The 17,963-nt window shown below is 39.7% G+C and overlaps 2 protein-coding genes across 7 annotated transcripts in view; one reads left to right on the top strand and one right to left on the bottom strand.

The window, feature by feature from the left end:
- The window catches only part of BTBD10 (BTB domain containing 10), a 30,926-nt gene extending 23,416 nt beyond the window's left edge, over positions 1-7,510 (top strand). For all 4 annotated transcript variants that reach the window (XM_050897340.1, XM_050897338.1, XM_050897339.1 and 1 more), the window contains 5 exons: positions 1,138-1,240; positions 1,989-2,109; positions 3,240-3,437; positions 4,813-4,923; positions 6,399-7,510. In XM_050897340.1, coding sequence (XP_050753297.1) covers positions 1,138-1,240; positions 1,989-2,109; positions 3,240-3,437; positions 4,813-4,923; positions 6,399-6,709 — 844 coding nt within the window. In that variant the 3' untranslated portion in view covers positions 6,710-7,510. The remainder of the gene's footprint in view (positions 1-1,137; positions 1,241-1,988; positions 2,110-3,239; positions 3,438-4,812; positions 4,924-6,398) is intronic.
- Positions 7,511-7,778: 268 nt separating this feature from the next.
- Positions 7,779-17,963, bottom strand: part of BMAL1 (basic helix-loop-helix ARNT like 1) — a 28,212-nt gene continuing 18,027 nt past the window's right edge. For 2 of the 3 annotated variants that reach the window (XM_050896954.1, XM_050896952.1), the window contains exons 12-18: positions 16,606-16,712; positions 16,106-16,256; positions 15,413-15,501; positions 12,776-12,884; positions 10,869-10,962; positions 9,136-9,238; positions 7,779-8,529 (exon numbers count right to left, since the gene is read on the bottom strand). In XM_050896954.1, the coding sequence (XP_050752911.1) occupies positions 8,369-8,529; positions 9,136-9,238; positions 10,869-10,962; positions 12,776-12,884; positions 15,413-15,501; positions 16,106-16,256; positions 16,606-16,712 (814 nt within the window). In that variant the 3' untranslated portion in view covers positions 7,779-8,368. The remainder of the gene's footprint in view (positions 8,530-9,135; positions 9,239-10,868; positions 10,963-12,775; positions 12,885-15,412; positions 15,502-16,105; positions 16,257-16,605; positions 16,713-17,963) is intronic. The other variant, XM_050896953.1, reaches the window with a different exon arrangement.

The raw sequence follows: 17,963 nt of genomic DNA on the forward strand, positions 1-17,963 counted from the left end.
AGATTTTGTGTGCGTGTGTGTGTTTTGCTGAGTTATTCTCCCTTTGGGATTGGTTCAAGGAACAAGCTTATTTTATCTTCTGCTAATTCAAAAGTAGGTTAATAAAGATACGGAAATACTGCTCTAAAACACAAGTTATTTATAAACCCACTTTCCCCCAATGTCAGTTCACAGGACACTAAACAGGAACAGCTTAGCTAGTATGTTCTGGGAGCTAAAAGTAACTTTAATAAGAACGTATGATTTGCCTTAAGCCTATATCCTGTTAGACTGCCGTTTTCCTAAATATTATGTCTTGTCTTGAAGAGTGGTCAGAAAACACAAGTCAAGGCATTAAGTGAAAAAAGTTACTTCATTCTCCATTATAAATGCACACAGTACGCCAACTCTGTTTCTTTCGGTTGTGTATACGAAAGCAAAGCTTTGCCATCGGGGTATATTTGTAAATAAAACAAAGAGTAGATGGCAATACTGTTTGTAAGCATAGCGTGTAATTCTGTATCAGAGGTGTGTTTTAAAAAGTCAGATACTGTTTGGGACTTGTAGTTTTCTCCTTAGTCTAACTTTCCTTGCATCCTAGCGGGGAGAAATATGCCGTACATGCTACCCTTGAGTGCAACTATCTTCTATGAGAATGTTATTTTAACTTTTGAATTAACTAAATCTTTTAAATGAAATTGAGGTGAGTTGCATGTACTTGAACACTAAGTTCTGTTTCTTAAACTACCTCAAATGTCTTTAAATAATGAGAATTCCACAACAAAACCTGTTCTTGTGCTACATTACCCCACAAATGCCAAAGAAGACTTGTTTCAGGTTCTCCCCACCTTTGGCACTGGCAAGAAATGGCCTGGTCTAACTTCTGTTTTGATCAAAGGATATTGGCAAGTTAAGATTGAAGAATAAAGCTAGATTTTCCTGAGTTACACTACCCTACTTTCTATTTTCTAGTAGTCTTGCTAAACATAAACCAAACTGAACAGTGTACATACATACGAGATAGAATAGACTGGTTTTTCCCTGCCATTTCAGTACAATTTTTGACATTTTACTTTTCAGATTTACCAAAAAAAAAAAAAAAAAAAAAAAAAAATTGTAGTAAGGAATTCTAACCAAATTACTTTTATTCTTGAGCAGGATGTTTGGATCAGGCAGAGAACATAACTTTACACGTCCTAATGAAAAAGGAGAGTATGAAGTTGCTGAAGGAATTGGTTCTACTGTGTTTCGCGCTATTCTGGTGAGTTTTCAGGGGCAAGTACTGTTAGGACAAGCACTATGAGTATTAAGAGGCATAACTTCTTGATTTAGCCTTACGTGCATATCTGGACTTTGCGGATGGAATAAATACTGTGGCTCTGTATTGTTCTCTAGAGGGGAAAAAATGCTTGCTATGAAAACACTCCTAGGTTTTCTAGACATGTGCATGTGACAGCCAGGGAGAGAGAAAGCACGCATGAAATGAACCAAAAAAAACTACTGCCTGCCAGAAATTTGTTCACCTTTTCCTATGCATCTAGTTCCCCTAGTTCAGATATATTCAGCCCTTCTTGTGCTGAAATTAGATGAAACAGAGTACTGGAAGTTAACTTACTGCTGGTAACAGGAGAAAAGCAAACTTCAGTCTGAGAAGAAAATGGCCCCTTATGTATTTCGTATCTACACAAAGAAGTAGAGCTGCCATACTGCTTTGTCAGCAGAATCGGAATAGCAGAAGCTGAGTGAAGGATAGGTAAAAGACAGTATACACACACCAAAATGATCAGTATTAATAGTTGTCACTTAAATAACAGTTTTAACCAGAGCTCGCTGCTCTGAAAGCAGCTCAGAAAATTGATAAATTTGAGGACAATAAAAGTCACAAAGTTTAACATATGTTGCTCTTACATTTTAGGGGGTTTGCTTGTGGAGAAGGCATCGTAAAGGAAATGATGAAATGTTTCTGTCAGTGAATTGCATTGTGTTTTTTGTTTGCTGCATTACTGTAGGATTATTACAAGACTGGAGTGATACGCTGTCCTGATGGGATATCTATTCCTGAATTGAGAGAAGCGTGTGACTATCTCTGTATCTCTTTTGAGTATAGTACTATTAAATGCAGAGATCTCAGTAAGTACAGAATTTATTAAAATAATCTGAATTATACAGACTAACTTAAGCAAATATATTGGGGGGGGGTTAATTCCAAATTGTATCCTTTATTGAGGTAAGGAACATGGCTGACACCACATGAGCAAAATCCATCCTTTTTCATCTCTTACGTAATAAAGCCCCAAAGACAATGGATGTACACCTTTTGAAAAATAACGTTTCTGATATTTCAGTATCTGAGATGCAGAAATTTTTCTGCTGTGGTCAGCTCTGTGGAATACTTAAACTCTATTGACGCATTTGCGGTACAGATACAGTAACATTAAATGGTATCTCTTTTGCAGAGGACAGGGAGGATAATTTATTCAACTCCTTGCTTAAGAGAATTAAGCTTTGTTGCTAGCAAAAGTAGCACAGCTTTGCTGGCGGTGTAGGGTGCGTCATGGTTCCCAGCGCATAGTGGCTCTTCAGCTCGTTCCTTCCCTGAGCACAGCTGAAGTTTTGGCCAATGTTTAAATGACCTGGCCTGTGTCTTTGGTTCCTGTGATCTCATGGTGTTTGTGCGGTGCAGAGCCCGGCGCAGGGCCAAGCTGTAGCATTCCAGCTGCGAGATCTGCGCGGGGCACCTGTGCCTTCACCGCCAGTGCCGTGACCTCACGGCATGTTGCCTGCTGAGTCACACTCTCTGCGCACTTTGTCCTTAGCAGAAGGATTTAGCAGCTCATGCTGTGAGGGTTTTGAGAGGCTTTGTTTTTAAGCTACTGCTTATGAGAAATGGGTTGCATGCTCTGGTCTTTCAGCAACTGGCTTAAATAATGTTTCTTTTAGGAAGCCCGACAGGAGTCTTACACACAATTACCAAATGTTTAACAGTAGTAAAACATGAAGGAGGTCTCCTCAAAGTCACTCCTCTGTCTGCCCAACATTATGTCAGTGTCTGCAGGACAGTCCGATTAGTTTGAACTTCTGGTGTGGCTTCCGGTAAACATTTGAAAAAGTTCTGATCTCATACAAACTAATAGACTAAGTGTCTTTACAGCTGTCTGCAGTAAATACTACAAAATAAACAGAACTGCTGTGTTTCTTATTCCTGCCTTCATTTTTTTACTGAGCTTTCAAACGTGCCTATGCTTAAAATTTTGTTCCAGGTGCTCTCATGCATGAATTGTCCAATGATGGTGCTCGCAAACAATTTGAGTTTTATCTAGAAGAAATGATTCTCCCATTAATGGTAGCCAGTGCCCAAAGTGGTGAGAGGGAGTGCCACATTGTTGTGCTGACAGACGATGATGTTGTTGACTGGGATGAAGAGTATCCCCCACAAATGGGAGAGGAGTATTCACAAAGTAAGTTTATTTTCATTGTTTCCACCAAGCCACGCTACGGTAGAGGTAGTAGTAAATGTGCTGATTTAACTTTTTTGTACATAAACGCTGTTAGCAAAGTCTTTACAACATCCCTAATGCCTCACAAAAAAACCCTTAGTTTTGGTAGTTCTGCTTAATATTTTGCTTCACAGAAGCATATGTTGCATGTTACGTCCAAATCTAATTAAAAAGAGAAGCTGATTTTACTATTAAGGTATTGTCAGTCAATGAGGGGGAAGGAAATACTTTTTCAGAAAGAGCTTGATAAGAAAAATGGATAGGAGTCATGTTTACTGTGGGAGAACAACTAGAGGTTTTTTGCGGGGGGGAAGTGTCTGTTAGTATTTTGGAAGTATAACAGTTTGGTGTATAGATGAGTTAAAGCACCTGTGAATGGAGCGCCCTTCTCTGCATCAGTGCTGTCCTTGTTGCTGAAAACATTCCTTCAGTGTGAAAACTTGAAATTCAGGGTTTTGTGGGGGCATGTAGGAGCCTGAGATACTCTTTGTACTCCAGTAGTATAAAATCTTCTTAGAAGTCTCTTCAAAGTATTACAGTTTTGTTTGTTGTTTTTTTAAATAAAAAACCAAAACGCCAACAAAAAAAACCCCTTACATTTTTGGAGGATGCAAACCTGCAGCTCTTCCTAAAGAAAGGAGGCTCGATGTGAATATAGATCAAATGTGACTGTTCTAACATAGTTACACAATTGGCTCAGGTTTCTAGGACGTTTATGTCTCAAAGATGGCAATTAAAAATACCCCCTACCCTAAGTAATTAGCTAGGCACACACTCACCTTTTACATTTATACTTTTCATGAACAGTAGATTTGGATCTCTGCAGCTGTATGGGACTGATGGCCCCAGTCCCTTCTTTTAAGGTGCTATAATCTAAATTTCAAAGGTGTTCCTCTTCTGCTTCACAAGTCTGGGTTTTCTGAAACTGATTTGCAGATCTCATATAATGGCAAGCAGAATGGAAAGATTTTTTTTTTTTTAATGTCTGCAGGAATTCCATCAAAAAGGGAAAAAAAATTGGGATGTCTTTTTTTGTGGAGGTGGGTTGGCAGTGTATAATGTGGTTTGCTCTGTGAATTGTCCTATTGCATTCCTAAATCCAACAAAAAACCCCTAAGTGTATTAAACAGACTAAATTGATAGGGAAAAAGATGTGCATCCAACCCATTTCAGAGTGCCTTCAGCCATTTTTCTCAAGAGTTCTTGAGTCTCTCCCTCTATTCTGAAACAGAAATACTACAGTAAAGCAAAACAGTGAAAAAGATAAATCTTTGTGTGTGAAGACTAGAAGTTTAATCTTTGAATACTGTTTTTCCTCATTAAAATGTACTTTTAGTTATTTACAGCACGAAGTTGTATAGATTCTTCAAATACATTGAAAATCGAGATGTGGCCAAATCCGTTCTGAAGGAAAGGGGGCTCAAGAAGATCCGACTGGGCATTGAAGGTAAGAGAAGCATTGCTTGTCCACTAACTCTTTGGGGAAGAAGGTCTGCTGCACTTCTCTGCTTTATGATTGTCATTGCAGTTGAAAAAATAACGGTTGGTATTGTCTTTCGTATTGAGGTTAGATGATAAAATGGCCAGAGGGGGAGTGGTACCCAATAAACAACTGGTCCAGCTAGAAAACCTGATTACGGGCTCATGGCTGGTCTACAAGATGTATCTAGCTGCTAGACTGTTTGCAGAGTAACTTAGGTGGTTTCTACTGACTGACGACTTGCATCTCATGCCATTTGCCCTTTAGTTTTCACGCAAAATCTTCTCTGTACTTTATTTGAAGTAATGATGCATTTCTACAGCTTTGTATATTCTGTTCTTGGTCTGGTGTCCTTTTCAGGGCTCGAAATTAAAAATTTCGTGTTAAGTGGCAGGTAAGTGTTTTCTTTCAGAAAATACAAAACTGTCAATGGATCATTGAAGTGCAAAGAAATACTAATCTGAAATAAACATCTTGCAAGCTAGGAGTCCGATCTGTAAAATCTCAGCTCTGGCTTTGCAGAAGACAACTACATTAAGTAGTCTTAGATTTTTATTGTGAATGTAACAACTGGCTTTCTTTGCATTTCATTTTCCTTCTGATTGTTGACCCAAATATTTAAAAATCCAGCCTTTATAATTTGCAGGATTTCTGTCATTCACTCACCAAGTTGTCATAGTTACGTTTGTAATTTGCCAACCAAAAGCAAATGCCTTTAACTGCTTGTGATCTCTGAAATAAGTTCAGCTGAACAAGGTGTGAGCCTTCAGACTGACATGCCATTCAACTAAACGAGAACTGGTTTTGTGTGTAATGCTGGCTAATACCAGATTATTTCTGCTGGCATTTCTTGTTTTAGACAAAGACCAACTGTTTGACTAAACTTGGATGCTAGTGCGCCATAATAATACGTAACTTTCTAGTAATGAAAATTATTGCTTAGGCAGAGGGGAGAGATGACTTGAACACAGCATAACCAGAATTGATAATTGATCTAAACCAATGTATTTTCATCATTTGGGGGAGCTGGAGGAATGCGCTGGGATTCTACTTGGGAACTGAAGCCACAGATCAGAGTGACACTGTTCTCATTTCCTGCTTTCCAGGTCATAGTGTTTTAGAAACAGCTGGCCGCTTTTGGCTCAAGGAAGGAGCAACTAGCTTTGCCTGTGAAGTTTGGAAGAGTTGTCTGGTGGCAGTATATTCATTATCGATAGCACTGTAGCCTCTTTCCTTACAGTCTGGTTGGCAGTTAAACTGCTGTGTGTTCTCCTTGCATAGATAACACTAAGCACAACACAATGGCATCTGTTTCCATTCAGGATGTTGACGGTGACAGCTGCTGATCTTCACTATGCTTCCACACGCTGCCTTTTTGTAAAAGAAAATCCTGAACTAAACAGTACAGGAAATACTAACTTCTGCTGTACTCTGTTTCTTAGGTTACCCTACGTACAAAGAGAAAGTGAAAAAGCGACCGGGCGGAAGGCCGGAGGTGATTTACAACTATGTCCAGAGACCATTTATTCGGATGTCATGGGAGAAGGAGGAAGGAAAGAGTCGGCATGTTGACTTTCAGTGCGTGAAAAGCAAATCTATTACAAATTTAGCGGCAGCGGCAGCAGATATACCCCAGGACCAGCTTGTGGTAATGCATCCTACCCCCCAAGTAGATGAGCTGGATATTCTGCCTATTCATCCTCCACCTAATAACAGTGAGATGGATACTGAGGGACAAAACCCACCACTCTGATCTAGACTCTTACTAAAACAAAAGCATGCTACTTTAAAGTGACTCTGTACTCAACTCATACTACACTGCAATTCCAGTTTTTTCCATTGTGTAACAGTGTTTAGGATATTGCAGTACGGACCTTTGAAAAGGCCAGAGGGAGTACCTGGTTGTTTTTGAAAGAGTACAGATCAAACATCCTGGGGTTACAGTTACATACACGTATGTGTTTACCAGTAGGTGTGTGACATTGGTGATTTGTATGCTGGACTGTCCTCACTCTTAAGCCCATCAAAACCAGTGGGATGCTGGTGGCTAGTGTACATCAGTATTGTTACACAGGGGTTAGAATGCAGAATTGGAATTGATAGTAGCACTTTATAAATGGTTGATAAATGGAATTTGAAGCCATTTTTTATAAATGTATTGCACAATACTAACAAAGTGCTTCTATCAAAAGTATTAACTGTAAATAGTTTTGCTCTGAATAGATTGTCCCTTTTAAAGTTATTGCATATGGTTGAGCACAAAACTACTTACTACTGGGTTTTTGGATTGAGGACATGATTCAATTACCCATGTAACATCTTGTTAAAGTTCTTTAGTGAATTTTTTCACTTGTTTGCAGCGTGAGCCATGTTCAAAAATTGTGAACAATGGATAGGGGCTTTATCTGAAATTTTGCCTTACCTTAATCTGTTCACAAATATTTATTTAATACATTTTTCGTAAGTGTCATGAAATAGGAAAATGCAAATGGTTCATTCTTCATTTATTAATGATTGTAAACAAGTTTTTCATGCAAATAAAGTTTCCATTATTTTAACGGGTTTGAATTATCTGTGAGTGAGATTAAGTGTTCAAATGAATTTTGAAAGTAGTTGCTTTTCTTTCCTTGGGGAAGGATGGTTAATATTAAAGTGAAAAACACATATTTCTTTACCAGATTTCTCTTTATGTCAGACTATCTTAACCTACCTTACTGTTGTTTTTCTTAGTATAAACTTGAATCTAGGAGTAAGTAATAATAGCTTCTCTAGAAATTTATTGTAGTGACAAAATCTTGTAAGTGTATGTAAGGCACTGTTTTTCTTCCCTTTTCCCCCCAAGGCTAAAGAAATGATAAATACCAACTGCTTCTAGCATGCACCTGCAGCAGGGTTTTATCAAGTTTATCAAAGTAAATGCTCCATCTTAGAACAAGGGAAACATTTATTTTAAAAATATTCAACTGTCTAATACATTACACTTTAACAATATTTATAGTAAAGGATTCTTACAAGAAAGAATAAACAGCTTTATGGTACAATTAGTATAAGAAATATCCACATGGGGACCGTTTTGCAGTGTAAAAACACACCATACATCTGAAATGGTCATTTGCATATAAAAGCTACCACTGATGCCAGTGAGTTGCACAGTGATTTAAAAAAAATTTCAAAACAACAGAATCCAAAATATACAGGTATTGCAAGCTATACACAGCTAACCAAATCACAGAACACTGTAGCAGGTTATTCCACTTTGTCTGAAGTTACACATGGTAGGATGAGTTGCATTCTGATACAGCTTTTATGAAATTCGTACATAAAAGCTTCTCAGTCCAACGAGTTTCACAGACTGTAGAATTCCACCAGTAAATGCACTTTGATATTTGGATGTTGAAGCCAGGTGCATCAATTACAAGGGCCATGGCAAATCACTGAAGTCTACAGGGCCACCAAGACCTGCATCTGCTTCAAGAAGGCTCATTATTACTGCCATTGCTGCTTCATCATTGCTAGGGCTGCTTGATCCTTGATCGTTGTCAATCATATCAATGCCTATATGAGAGTTCTCCCCTGTAAGCATAAACACAGTAAGGTATCAGAAGTTCAGTTTTGTTCACTTTACTTCCTGTGGGCACTTGCCATGTGACTTGAGGTAGAATATCTGAACAGGCTGAACTATTTTGGGAGTATTAATCTGTTTGATATCCAGGTTGCCACAGTTTCAGGGATACCACGGATACCTGGGTGTCAGAGGAGAAAGGTTAGGTCACTCCTCAGAAATGACCAGTATGCCTAATAAGGATGACCTTACATGCTATACTTCAAAAATAAGTCTAGATCAACATCTAGGAATCAGCCTGGCCTTTCTTCTTGTCTTCAGTTGTTTAAAAGCATTCACAAAAAAGCAGGTGAGGAGTTCAGCTAATTCATACTGATTCAGCAAGAGAAGAGAGGCTTCCAAGGACTATCTAAAAAAAACCCCAATATAAATTAAGCTAGCAAAATAGACTGCCAGGCTACTCTTTAGGCAAACAGAGTGGCAGGTTATGGGCTTTATGCCTCAGCTATAGCCTGCAGATGGTGAAAGCCAGTTATTGCTAAAAACAACCATCTTGTTACAGTTGTCTGTATGTGTCTAGTTGGTATTGAGGCATGTTAGTGTGGGACTTCACTTACCAAGAATAGAGGAGTTGTCAGAATATGGGTAACCAGAGTTATCTTGGATTTGCCCCGACAGTAACCCAGCTGAAGAAATGTCTGGAGTGCCACCATTCAAGATCTTGAAAGAAAAAAACAGAAGCCATAAAACAGCATGAAATGTTGCATTAAGTCTTAAATTGTCCTACATTGGGATTTTTAATATAGGGAAGATGGGCTTTCTGAAAAAAATCAACACCTAAAGGCTAGCTAATCAGACTAGTTGTAAACTAGGAGCTACTTCCTCTGTATTATGCCCACCAAACAGATGTTGGAGGGATAGTATATCACCACCAGAAAGGAAGAGATCAAGTCAGTACTACATGCTAAACTTCTGAAAGTAACTTCTGAAAAGCTACTAGAAAAAGTCCTCAGGGGATTTCTGTGGGTCATCTTTGTAAGTATTCCATCTGCAAGTGATAGTAATTACAGCTAACTACAGAATGCTTTTGAACTGACAAATACAGTGTATGTAAAGTACTGTCAACTAACATCCTTAATTTTAGGAGTATAATCCTCCCACGTAGAGAAAAACGGCATGAGTTGAGCATTGCTCCTGGATCCTAAGTCTAACCATTTTGGTGCACAGCAGTACTGTGTACACCAGAGCTCACCAGAAATGGAAGAACCTTCTCTGGGATTCTTAAGTAGCAAGGGAATAGCTGAACTCAAACCATAGTTTTGAACTGCTCGGACGTGTGTACACGGGAAGGTAAGTACTTGTGTGCTCCCTTCTGAGGGCAGCATCAGCTGGAACTTGTGTTGTTGCTAGCAAACATAGTCGTCTAAGGAGAAATATTGAGGGGGTACCCCATTAGAAATACCCAACTCTCCATGTGTATTTTCCTTTATTCCATTACAGTAGCCCCTTCTGTACGTAGATGTTGAATTATTGTAGGGTGGAAGGAGCAAGAGTAATTATTCTTAGGATTATAACTCAGTTTGTTCCAACTTCAAGTTTTATCTCGAGCAAAGAGAGCCAGGAATAGACAGAAATATTTACTGTCAGCTATATGCTCCAGTACAAGCAATTCTTCTTTATAGTCATAATTTCTGGGGGAAAAAAGTTAAGTAAGTCTGAGGCAGTGTTTGAATGCACAGAATAAGGATTTGGATAAATGCTCTTCTTGCCTTGAATGTAACTACCATAAGCAGCAATTTACTAGATGACTTAAATGCAGCCAGTACAAGTGTTCAGGTGGTTAAGTGCTGGTAATGGTATGTGAGTGCTACTCAAGCAGTCTTGGAACAAGGCACAGTACATGGTATTGATTTAAAAATAAACTCAGTGCACAGTAAAGCATCTAATTGTCATATTTTGTGCCACAGCAGTACAGCAAAACTTGTGATTCATTTGAGCACGGTCAGTGCTCAAGCGATAGCACTCCCAGCGTTCACCAGTATGTGGTGGTAAAGAGTTTTTGGAGGATCAAGAGATACGAGGAGAGCTGTTTCTTGCAGCTCTGTAAAAAAAAAAGTGAAAGTCTAAAGAGCAGGTGGATTTCAAAAGCTGCCAGTGTTTAAGAACTACTGGTCTCTGCACTTCAGGGACTACTGTAATGGGATTTCAGCCACCAGAATACTTTGACTTGCTGTCAGACTTTTTCAGCCAAGCAGCCAGGAGGAGTTCAACATCACGTGTAATTTTATAAGCATGACCTCATGTTGCTTGCCACTACTGCTACAAGACTGTTTGTAAAGCTTGTTCTTACCTTCTTGCCTCCTGGGGAGGATGTGTCAGGTGGTGGTGTGCTGGTAATGTTCAGAGGACTTGAACCGCAGCTAGAAGGTGATGATCCTCTTATCCTAAAATATGGATAAAATAGGGAATGAATTTACCAGCAACTTTGAGACTCGGGTGCCAAAGACTTGGAGTTTCAAATGCTGACTTTAGTATCGGGTGGCATAAGGTGTTAAAAGCATGAACTTCATTTTTGTAATTTCCTCGCTTTTCAGTGTTACTCAAATCAGCAGTAGCAATGTTTTTATTTGCAGCTAGATAAACAGTTGTGTGTAAATTGTCCGGCTTGCTTGGTCTGTGAGCTTTACCTCCTCCCCCCCTTTATTTGTTCCTGTACAGCCTGCACAGAGAGTCAGAAAGAAAAGGTCCTGGGTACTGAGGAAAGCCTCATTTTTTGTATTTTACTTCAATTTAGACCAGCTAAGAATTCGAGCTGCCTCAGTCACAGTAACCTAGACTCCGTAAGTGAGCTACTGCTACAGAAGTACACTGGACATTGTTATAGTTAAAATTATTTTTTTAAACTGTCGGAAGCAGCATTTTTCACTTCAATTTTCCATAGCTTGATCAAATATCATTTTTTTTATTAATGAATAATGTATTAACTGTAGAACCAACAAACCTCTAAACTAAAGGGAGGAGGGGTAGCTACAGAGAAAAGCAATGAAATGGGAATCTTATCCTTGGCAGAGTTCCCCTGGGAAAGCTGAACAGAAGGCAGCTTTGGAGAATAGTAACAGCTGCTGAAAAAGGACTGGAACTAACCCAGGGTCTTGAAATGAAATGAAAACATGGGTGGCAAGCTATACTACTACACTCACTGAGGCTAATTAAGTGTTTTACAGCTACTAAAAGGGATGGTTAAGTTTCAAAGTATTGGTTCAGCCTTGGTGTGGCAGCTTTTTTTTTTTTTTTCCTTCTTTCCTTTTTCTTCTTTTTCTTTTCTCCTTCCTATTCTTATGGACAGGAAAGAAGCTTTATGTGATAGGTCTGCTGTTCCCTTAAATAATGATGTAAGTAGTCTCTGGCCTGCAGCAGAAACAAAACTATGGCAAACGGACTGAATGTTTTCCTGAATTGCAGCTCAGTATGGTTAAATTACTGCCACTAAACATCTGCTGGATGAGACCACTTTTATAGGAAAGGGAACAATTCCCAAGAGGAAATTAATGAAGAACGGGGATTGTTAGCCAGTAGAAATTAAGTGATACCCACTGAAAGTAGCTGCTCACACAGGTGAGAGATGAGATGGCTGTCCCGAGAAACAGCTACGTATTACTACTGTCCCTTACCAAAGGGTGCTACAAGATGATTTGTTTAAACCAGAGACCTACGTTTTGACTTTTGGACAGACTGCCCCTGGGAAGGCAGAGCTAGCTTAATCATTGTGTCCTTGCTCAAAGAGCTGTGGGAGAACTGCACAAGCTGAACTTACGTATCTAACAACTCTAAAAGCATCTGAGCAAAGTGGATCACATGAAAACAAACATTGCTTTTTTGGCACGTAGTCAATAGCTTTGGCATTTGGAGGTCGAGCCACTTACACCCTGAAGTCATTGGAAAAAGAATAGTCTGGAAAGGAATTAGTTTCTAGTTAGCTGTTCTTTTTAACTACTGTTGCTGGTAAACAGATAATTATCACCATTACAAAAAAAGTTCCAATATTGGTCTTCTACAGTAGAAAGCGGGAAGGCTGTAACTTTTCCATGCTTTCGCTATGGGCTTTGACTGCCTCAGGTATTCTGAACAGGTATCTGTAGCTGTCTGCTTATAAAATGCAATTGTATCATTCTGTATTCAGCTTGAAGAAAGACCTCCTTAATTTCCTCTTAAAGAACAATACCGATTTTCCTCTAACTTTATACCATTTTCTCTCACCTGTGAATCTCCATGATTTCTTCAGCAATCATCCTCCCTATTTTACCTGCCCCAGCTCTTGTTCCACCTGGAATTCCAGGCACAGTAGGATGGGTCCTTTTTGGGCCACCTGAAATGAGTGGATATCTTAAGGTCAGATAAAAGCTTGCAAACCTTTTCCAAAAAGCATTTGTATTTAGGCATGCTTTGACAAGCTGCAGGACCTTCTGAACTGTATTTATTTACAGTTCCACCAACCGGCGAGTACCTTCAAATGTATGGAAAGCTCTGACTTGCGCTGAGCTACACTATGTCTCTTAGACATCCCCCTGCACCAGCAGGTACACAACATATCCTGACTCTTACCAGAATCTGGCTGTTTCAAGCATCTGGTAGTACCTCTTGTCCAGAGCTGGTACAGGACAGCTTGTCAGACCTGTTTTATTCTGTGCCTGAATAGGCTCATCTCCAACATGTTTGTTCTTTGCTTTGTGTGAAGAACTTGCCAGCGCATATTCCATTCAATATGGGATAAGCCCAAGCTACCTGATGAACATAAATAAACCCCCTGTAGGTAACTGCAAGTATCTAAAAATGGAGGAAAAAGTGAGGTCTGAACAGTTAGAAGCTCACTGTTACTTTAATGTGATTTGACACTTGCACAACACTTGAGAGGTAGTCAGGAAGGAGCCCAATATACTCCGAGGCATAGCGAAGAAAAGATCGTGTACTGAAAGGGCAAGAAAGCCCTTAGCATTGCTTATCCAGAATGGATAACTGCCGCCTTTTAGAAGTTCATATTTAACAATAGCACCCCTCAGTATCTATGGCTCAGACCCATCAGGAGGTGAGAAGGTTCACCTAAAAGGTCATCAAATCCTTAGCAGAGCCAGAACCACTCAAAATGAAACTTCACTCAATTAACTTTCTTTTCTGGGGACAAGAACTGTCAGCATGACAATATACATCTGGTTTCTTTTCAAAGGCTGTGTTGTGGCAAGAATAAGCTTATCCTATTATGGAACAGTTTGTTCTGTATTTTTTCCCATTCTGTCATGGTTTAACCCCAGCCAGCAACTAAGCACCACGCAGCCACTTGCTCACTCCTCCCCACTCCCAGCGGGATGGGAAGGAGAATCGGGGAAAAAAGTAAAACTTGTGGGTTAAGAACGGTTTAATAACTAAAGTAAAATAAAATATAATAACAACAACAATAATAAAATACAATAAACAATAATTGTAATGAAAAGGAATAGAACAAAAAAAAAAAGAGAGAGAAATAACACCCAAGAAAAGACAAGTGATGCACAATGCAGTTGCTCACTACCTGCTGACCGATGCCCCAGCAGCGATCCGCCCCTCCCAGCCAACTCCCCCCAGTTTATATACTGGGCATGATGTTCTGTGGTATGGAATACCCCTTTGGCTAGTTCAGGTCAGCTGCCCTGGCTGTGCTCCCTCCCAGCTTCTTGCACACCTGCTTGCTGGCAGAGCATGGGAAACTGAAGAATCCTTGGCTTAGGATAAGCACTACTTAGCAACAACTAAAACATCAGAGTGTTATCAACATCATTCTCACACTAAATCCAAAACACAGCACTGTACCAGCTACTAGGAAGAAAATTAACTCTATCCCAGCTGAAACCAGGACGAGGACACATTCTCAGAAGGCCCAGACACCATGTTACTGCTGTTACTCTACCTTCAATTACTAACCATCATGCTTCTACATGGCAGCTTCTCTTCCTACCACTGTCAGCTGTCCCATGCTTTGCCACCCTTCCTCCTGCATAGTTTCACTTACTAAACCTCATTTTGCACAACAGAGATAACTGAAAAGCCCAGCTTTGCTGAAGTCTTGCACTGTTCTGCTAAGTGTATTATGTACAACTTAAGGAGTAATTCCAGACATGTGCAATATCCTTGCTCTACAGCTATAAAGGCATAGCTGATAAAAGTAGTATCTAGTAAATAGGGTCTCTAAAAGCAATGGTTCCCAACTCTTTGGAAAAAATCTCAGCATTATCACCATCTTTCTTTCGCCGTCTTTCATCTATGGGTTGTCACTGCATCCTTCTATTCTACCTCACTTCCACCCTGCTCCAGTAACACTTCATTACTAAATCAAGCTCTGCTCCCCATTATGCTGCACACCACCCGTTACAAAAGATGGTTCAGTGACCTGCAGCATTCCTAACAAGCTCATGATGATTACCAGAGGTCAGACTTCATGTCTTGACAAAAAGTCAAATCGAGGGCAGGTGAGAGGTAACAAGCCAAATGGCCAAACTATATTTATGATCCATTCACCCTCTGAGTAGTCATCTGCACTGACCACAGAACTTGGTCACTCTTGGACGATGTACAAAGAGCACCATCCATGAAGGCAAACATTTCTCCTCTATGTCACTCCTCCAACCCTGTTTATACTTGTTTCTTTTAACTGGCTCATTCACTTCTCTTTGACCAGCTTATATCCAAAGCTGGTATTTAAGTTCAACAGGGCAAGAACTGCATTAGCACTTTTTTGCCCTAAAGCTTATTTTTCTTTAGGATATTAACAAATTCTCAATGCAAAAGTGCAGCAAATTTGTGCACGCAGGATTAGCTGCTAACAAGGCATGACTGCCAATAATTTCCTCACAGTACAGTAGTTACCTTCTCCAGCCTGAAGCACACTGTCCATGCTGTGTGGAGAAGCCGCAAGCTGTGGAAAGGCTGCATCTCCACTATCAAGTACGTTGGTGCTGTGGATTTCAAGAATTAGAAGAATCAGTGATAAAAAACCCTGTGAAACAGTCACTCCGCCAGTGTGTCAGAATGGAATGCTTCAAGGTTTAAGTAGTTTGTGAGTCACCATTATCTCTGTGAAAGAAGCACTGTGACTGACACCAAGGCTAGATAAACAACAGAAATAAACCACCATGTTACAACTCAAAGTGTGCAACGCAGAAGCCAAACAGCTTCCCTCGTAAGGGAATTCCTCTACAGCAGTTATTCTACTGCGAAGTCACTGCACCTGTGCAGACCCCGCAAGGAAAGAGAAAAGGGGAGGGGAAGTCCCTACAAAAGCAAAGAAATGCATCTCCCGTAAGTCCCTACAAAGACTGCAACCCCAGGTTTTCCCAAAGAAAGAAAATATTTTTATTTCTGCAGGCTTTAATAAACAGATATTAAACTACTGCAATTACTAAACTAATTGCCCTCTCCCCAGGTATGCAGTTCTGGGTGTTATCGGAGAAGACACCTATTGTCATACAGAAGATGTACACCTATTTAGGTCAAATCTCATCTGAAAACAGGGCAAAGCAATCAGCATTTACATGCATCTGCTAAGAGAAAAATACTTACGAAACGACTGTATTTGTTGAGACAATGTATTCTACTTCTTTGGTCCAAGGGTTCATGAAACTGAACCAGCGACTCCGCAATGTAATAAAAGAGCCATCTTTTATTTTGAACTTGTAGCAGTTAGTTGTAATTTTTTCTCTTGTCTGCAAAACTAAAGACAGGCAGAAAGCAAGTAACCTTGTGTCACACAGGCACCACGACTACATAAGCAGAGCCCTTACCAGGGAAAACTCAGTTAATTCCTCCCTTCACCCCTGAAGAAAAATGCTATTTCTGCAGTCATCCCCCCTCACCCAACCTGCACCTCAAATATTCACTAAAAATCCATGGAATTCTAAAAGATAATCATATTGTTTGGCACATGCAGCATAATGTTCTTGACAAAAGCATTTGCAAACAGAGAGATATCCAAATCTTTTCAAGTTTGTTTGGTTTTCTTAATACACAATTGTTCCCAATATTTTTACAAAATTTCTTTACTGAATTATTAATAATCGTACCTTGTCTGTGACATTCTGCAAGATGTCCTATATCATCTTGATGAAAATATTCATAACACGAAGTACCTAGAAGTTCCTGGGGTAAGTATGCCAGAATGGCTGTTGCCCTTGGGGAAGGGAGGTACAGGAAAAAAACAAGAGAAAAAAAATTCGTTTCAAGTTGAAGTATTAGTGACAGATTAATAAAACTCACACTGAAGCTGGGTAAGGCTCAAGTAATGTGGAAAGGTATTTTCAGCTTAGAAGGTAAAAAATTCATTAAGAATACTCTTTTTAATTCTCAGGTAATTAAAAAAAGTACATAACACCAACAGCCCTCAGGTATTATATTTGACCTATCACCACTGGAGGGGATGTAAGACTTCTAAATAGCTTCGGAGGTATATTGTAATTTCGAGACTTTAAACCTGAATAAAGCTGCCTTGTAGCAACCACAAGATAATACAAAGCTTTCTGCATAAAATGCCATTGAAAAATAGACATCAAAGGTTTGAAGAACTGCTGTGTTCCTTTGTGTACTCACGGTGCTGCTGGTACACAGAGGCCAAATTGTAGCATAACAAATGTTTCAGGAGCATTTTCTCCCCTCAAGTCACAAGCCTTAAGAGTGGGACAAAAAACTGCCCCACCAAACCCTGCACCCACACATAAAAAAGAAAGGTTAAGGAATAGAAATTTCCTGAATAAGCACTAAGACACCTACTATGTGTGTCTGTTTTCAATCGAACAGGAGCATGAAGCAAATAAACCAACTTTTTGTTTCATCAGAACCAGCCACAAAGTCAACTCATTTTCTTCCTCATCAGAAAACTTTAGAACAAAATACACCTGCGATCTGCAACATGGGAAAAACATGGATTCTTGATCTGACTCTCAGATAGCGTTCAAAGAGCTGTTGGCAAGGATGAAGGACATCTCAAGAAACTAGGAAAAAAAGACTTTGTGCATCAACTTGGTAACCCAAGCTTTAAACTAAGTCCAAGAGGAAAAGGCAAAGCAACACTGCAGGTAAGTGACAATAGCTATACAACAGCCTAAAACAAGGTGAAAGGGTCATTCTTGACAAGGAAGAAGCTATAGTGGGCCAGCATGCTAAACACCCTAGAGATCTGTATGTTAAAACAAGAGGACAAGAATTATTTCTCGAGTTGTTAATAATTTAGAAGCTGTAAGAACTTCATTAGGATAACTCATCTAACCCAGAACACCACCATGGAAAAATAACAGATGGGGGGGGGGGGTGGCAGAAGAGAATTGCTGTCACCTTGTACATTAGGGATGTGTACACTTGCCTCCAGCCCCCAGTAGATAGCATGACAGACTTTTGAGGGTATCTGGGGAGGGACAGTACATTACTG

This window comes from Gymnogyps californianus, chromosome 5 (genome assembly GCF_018139145.2).
Source record: "Gymnogyps californianus isolate 813 chromosome 5, ASM1813914v2, whole genome shotgun sequence".
NCBI classification, from domain to species: Eukaryota; Metazoa; Chordata; class Aves; order Accipitriformes; family Cathartidae; genus Gymnogyps; species Gymnogyps californianus.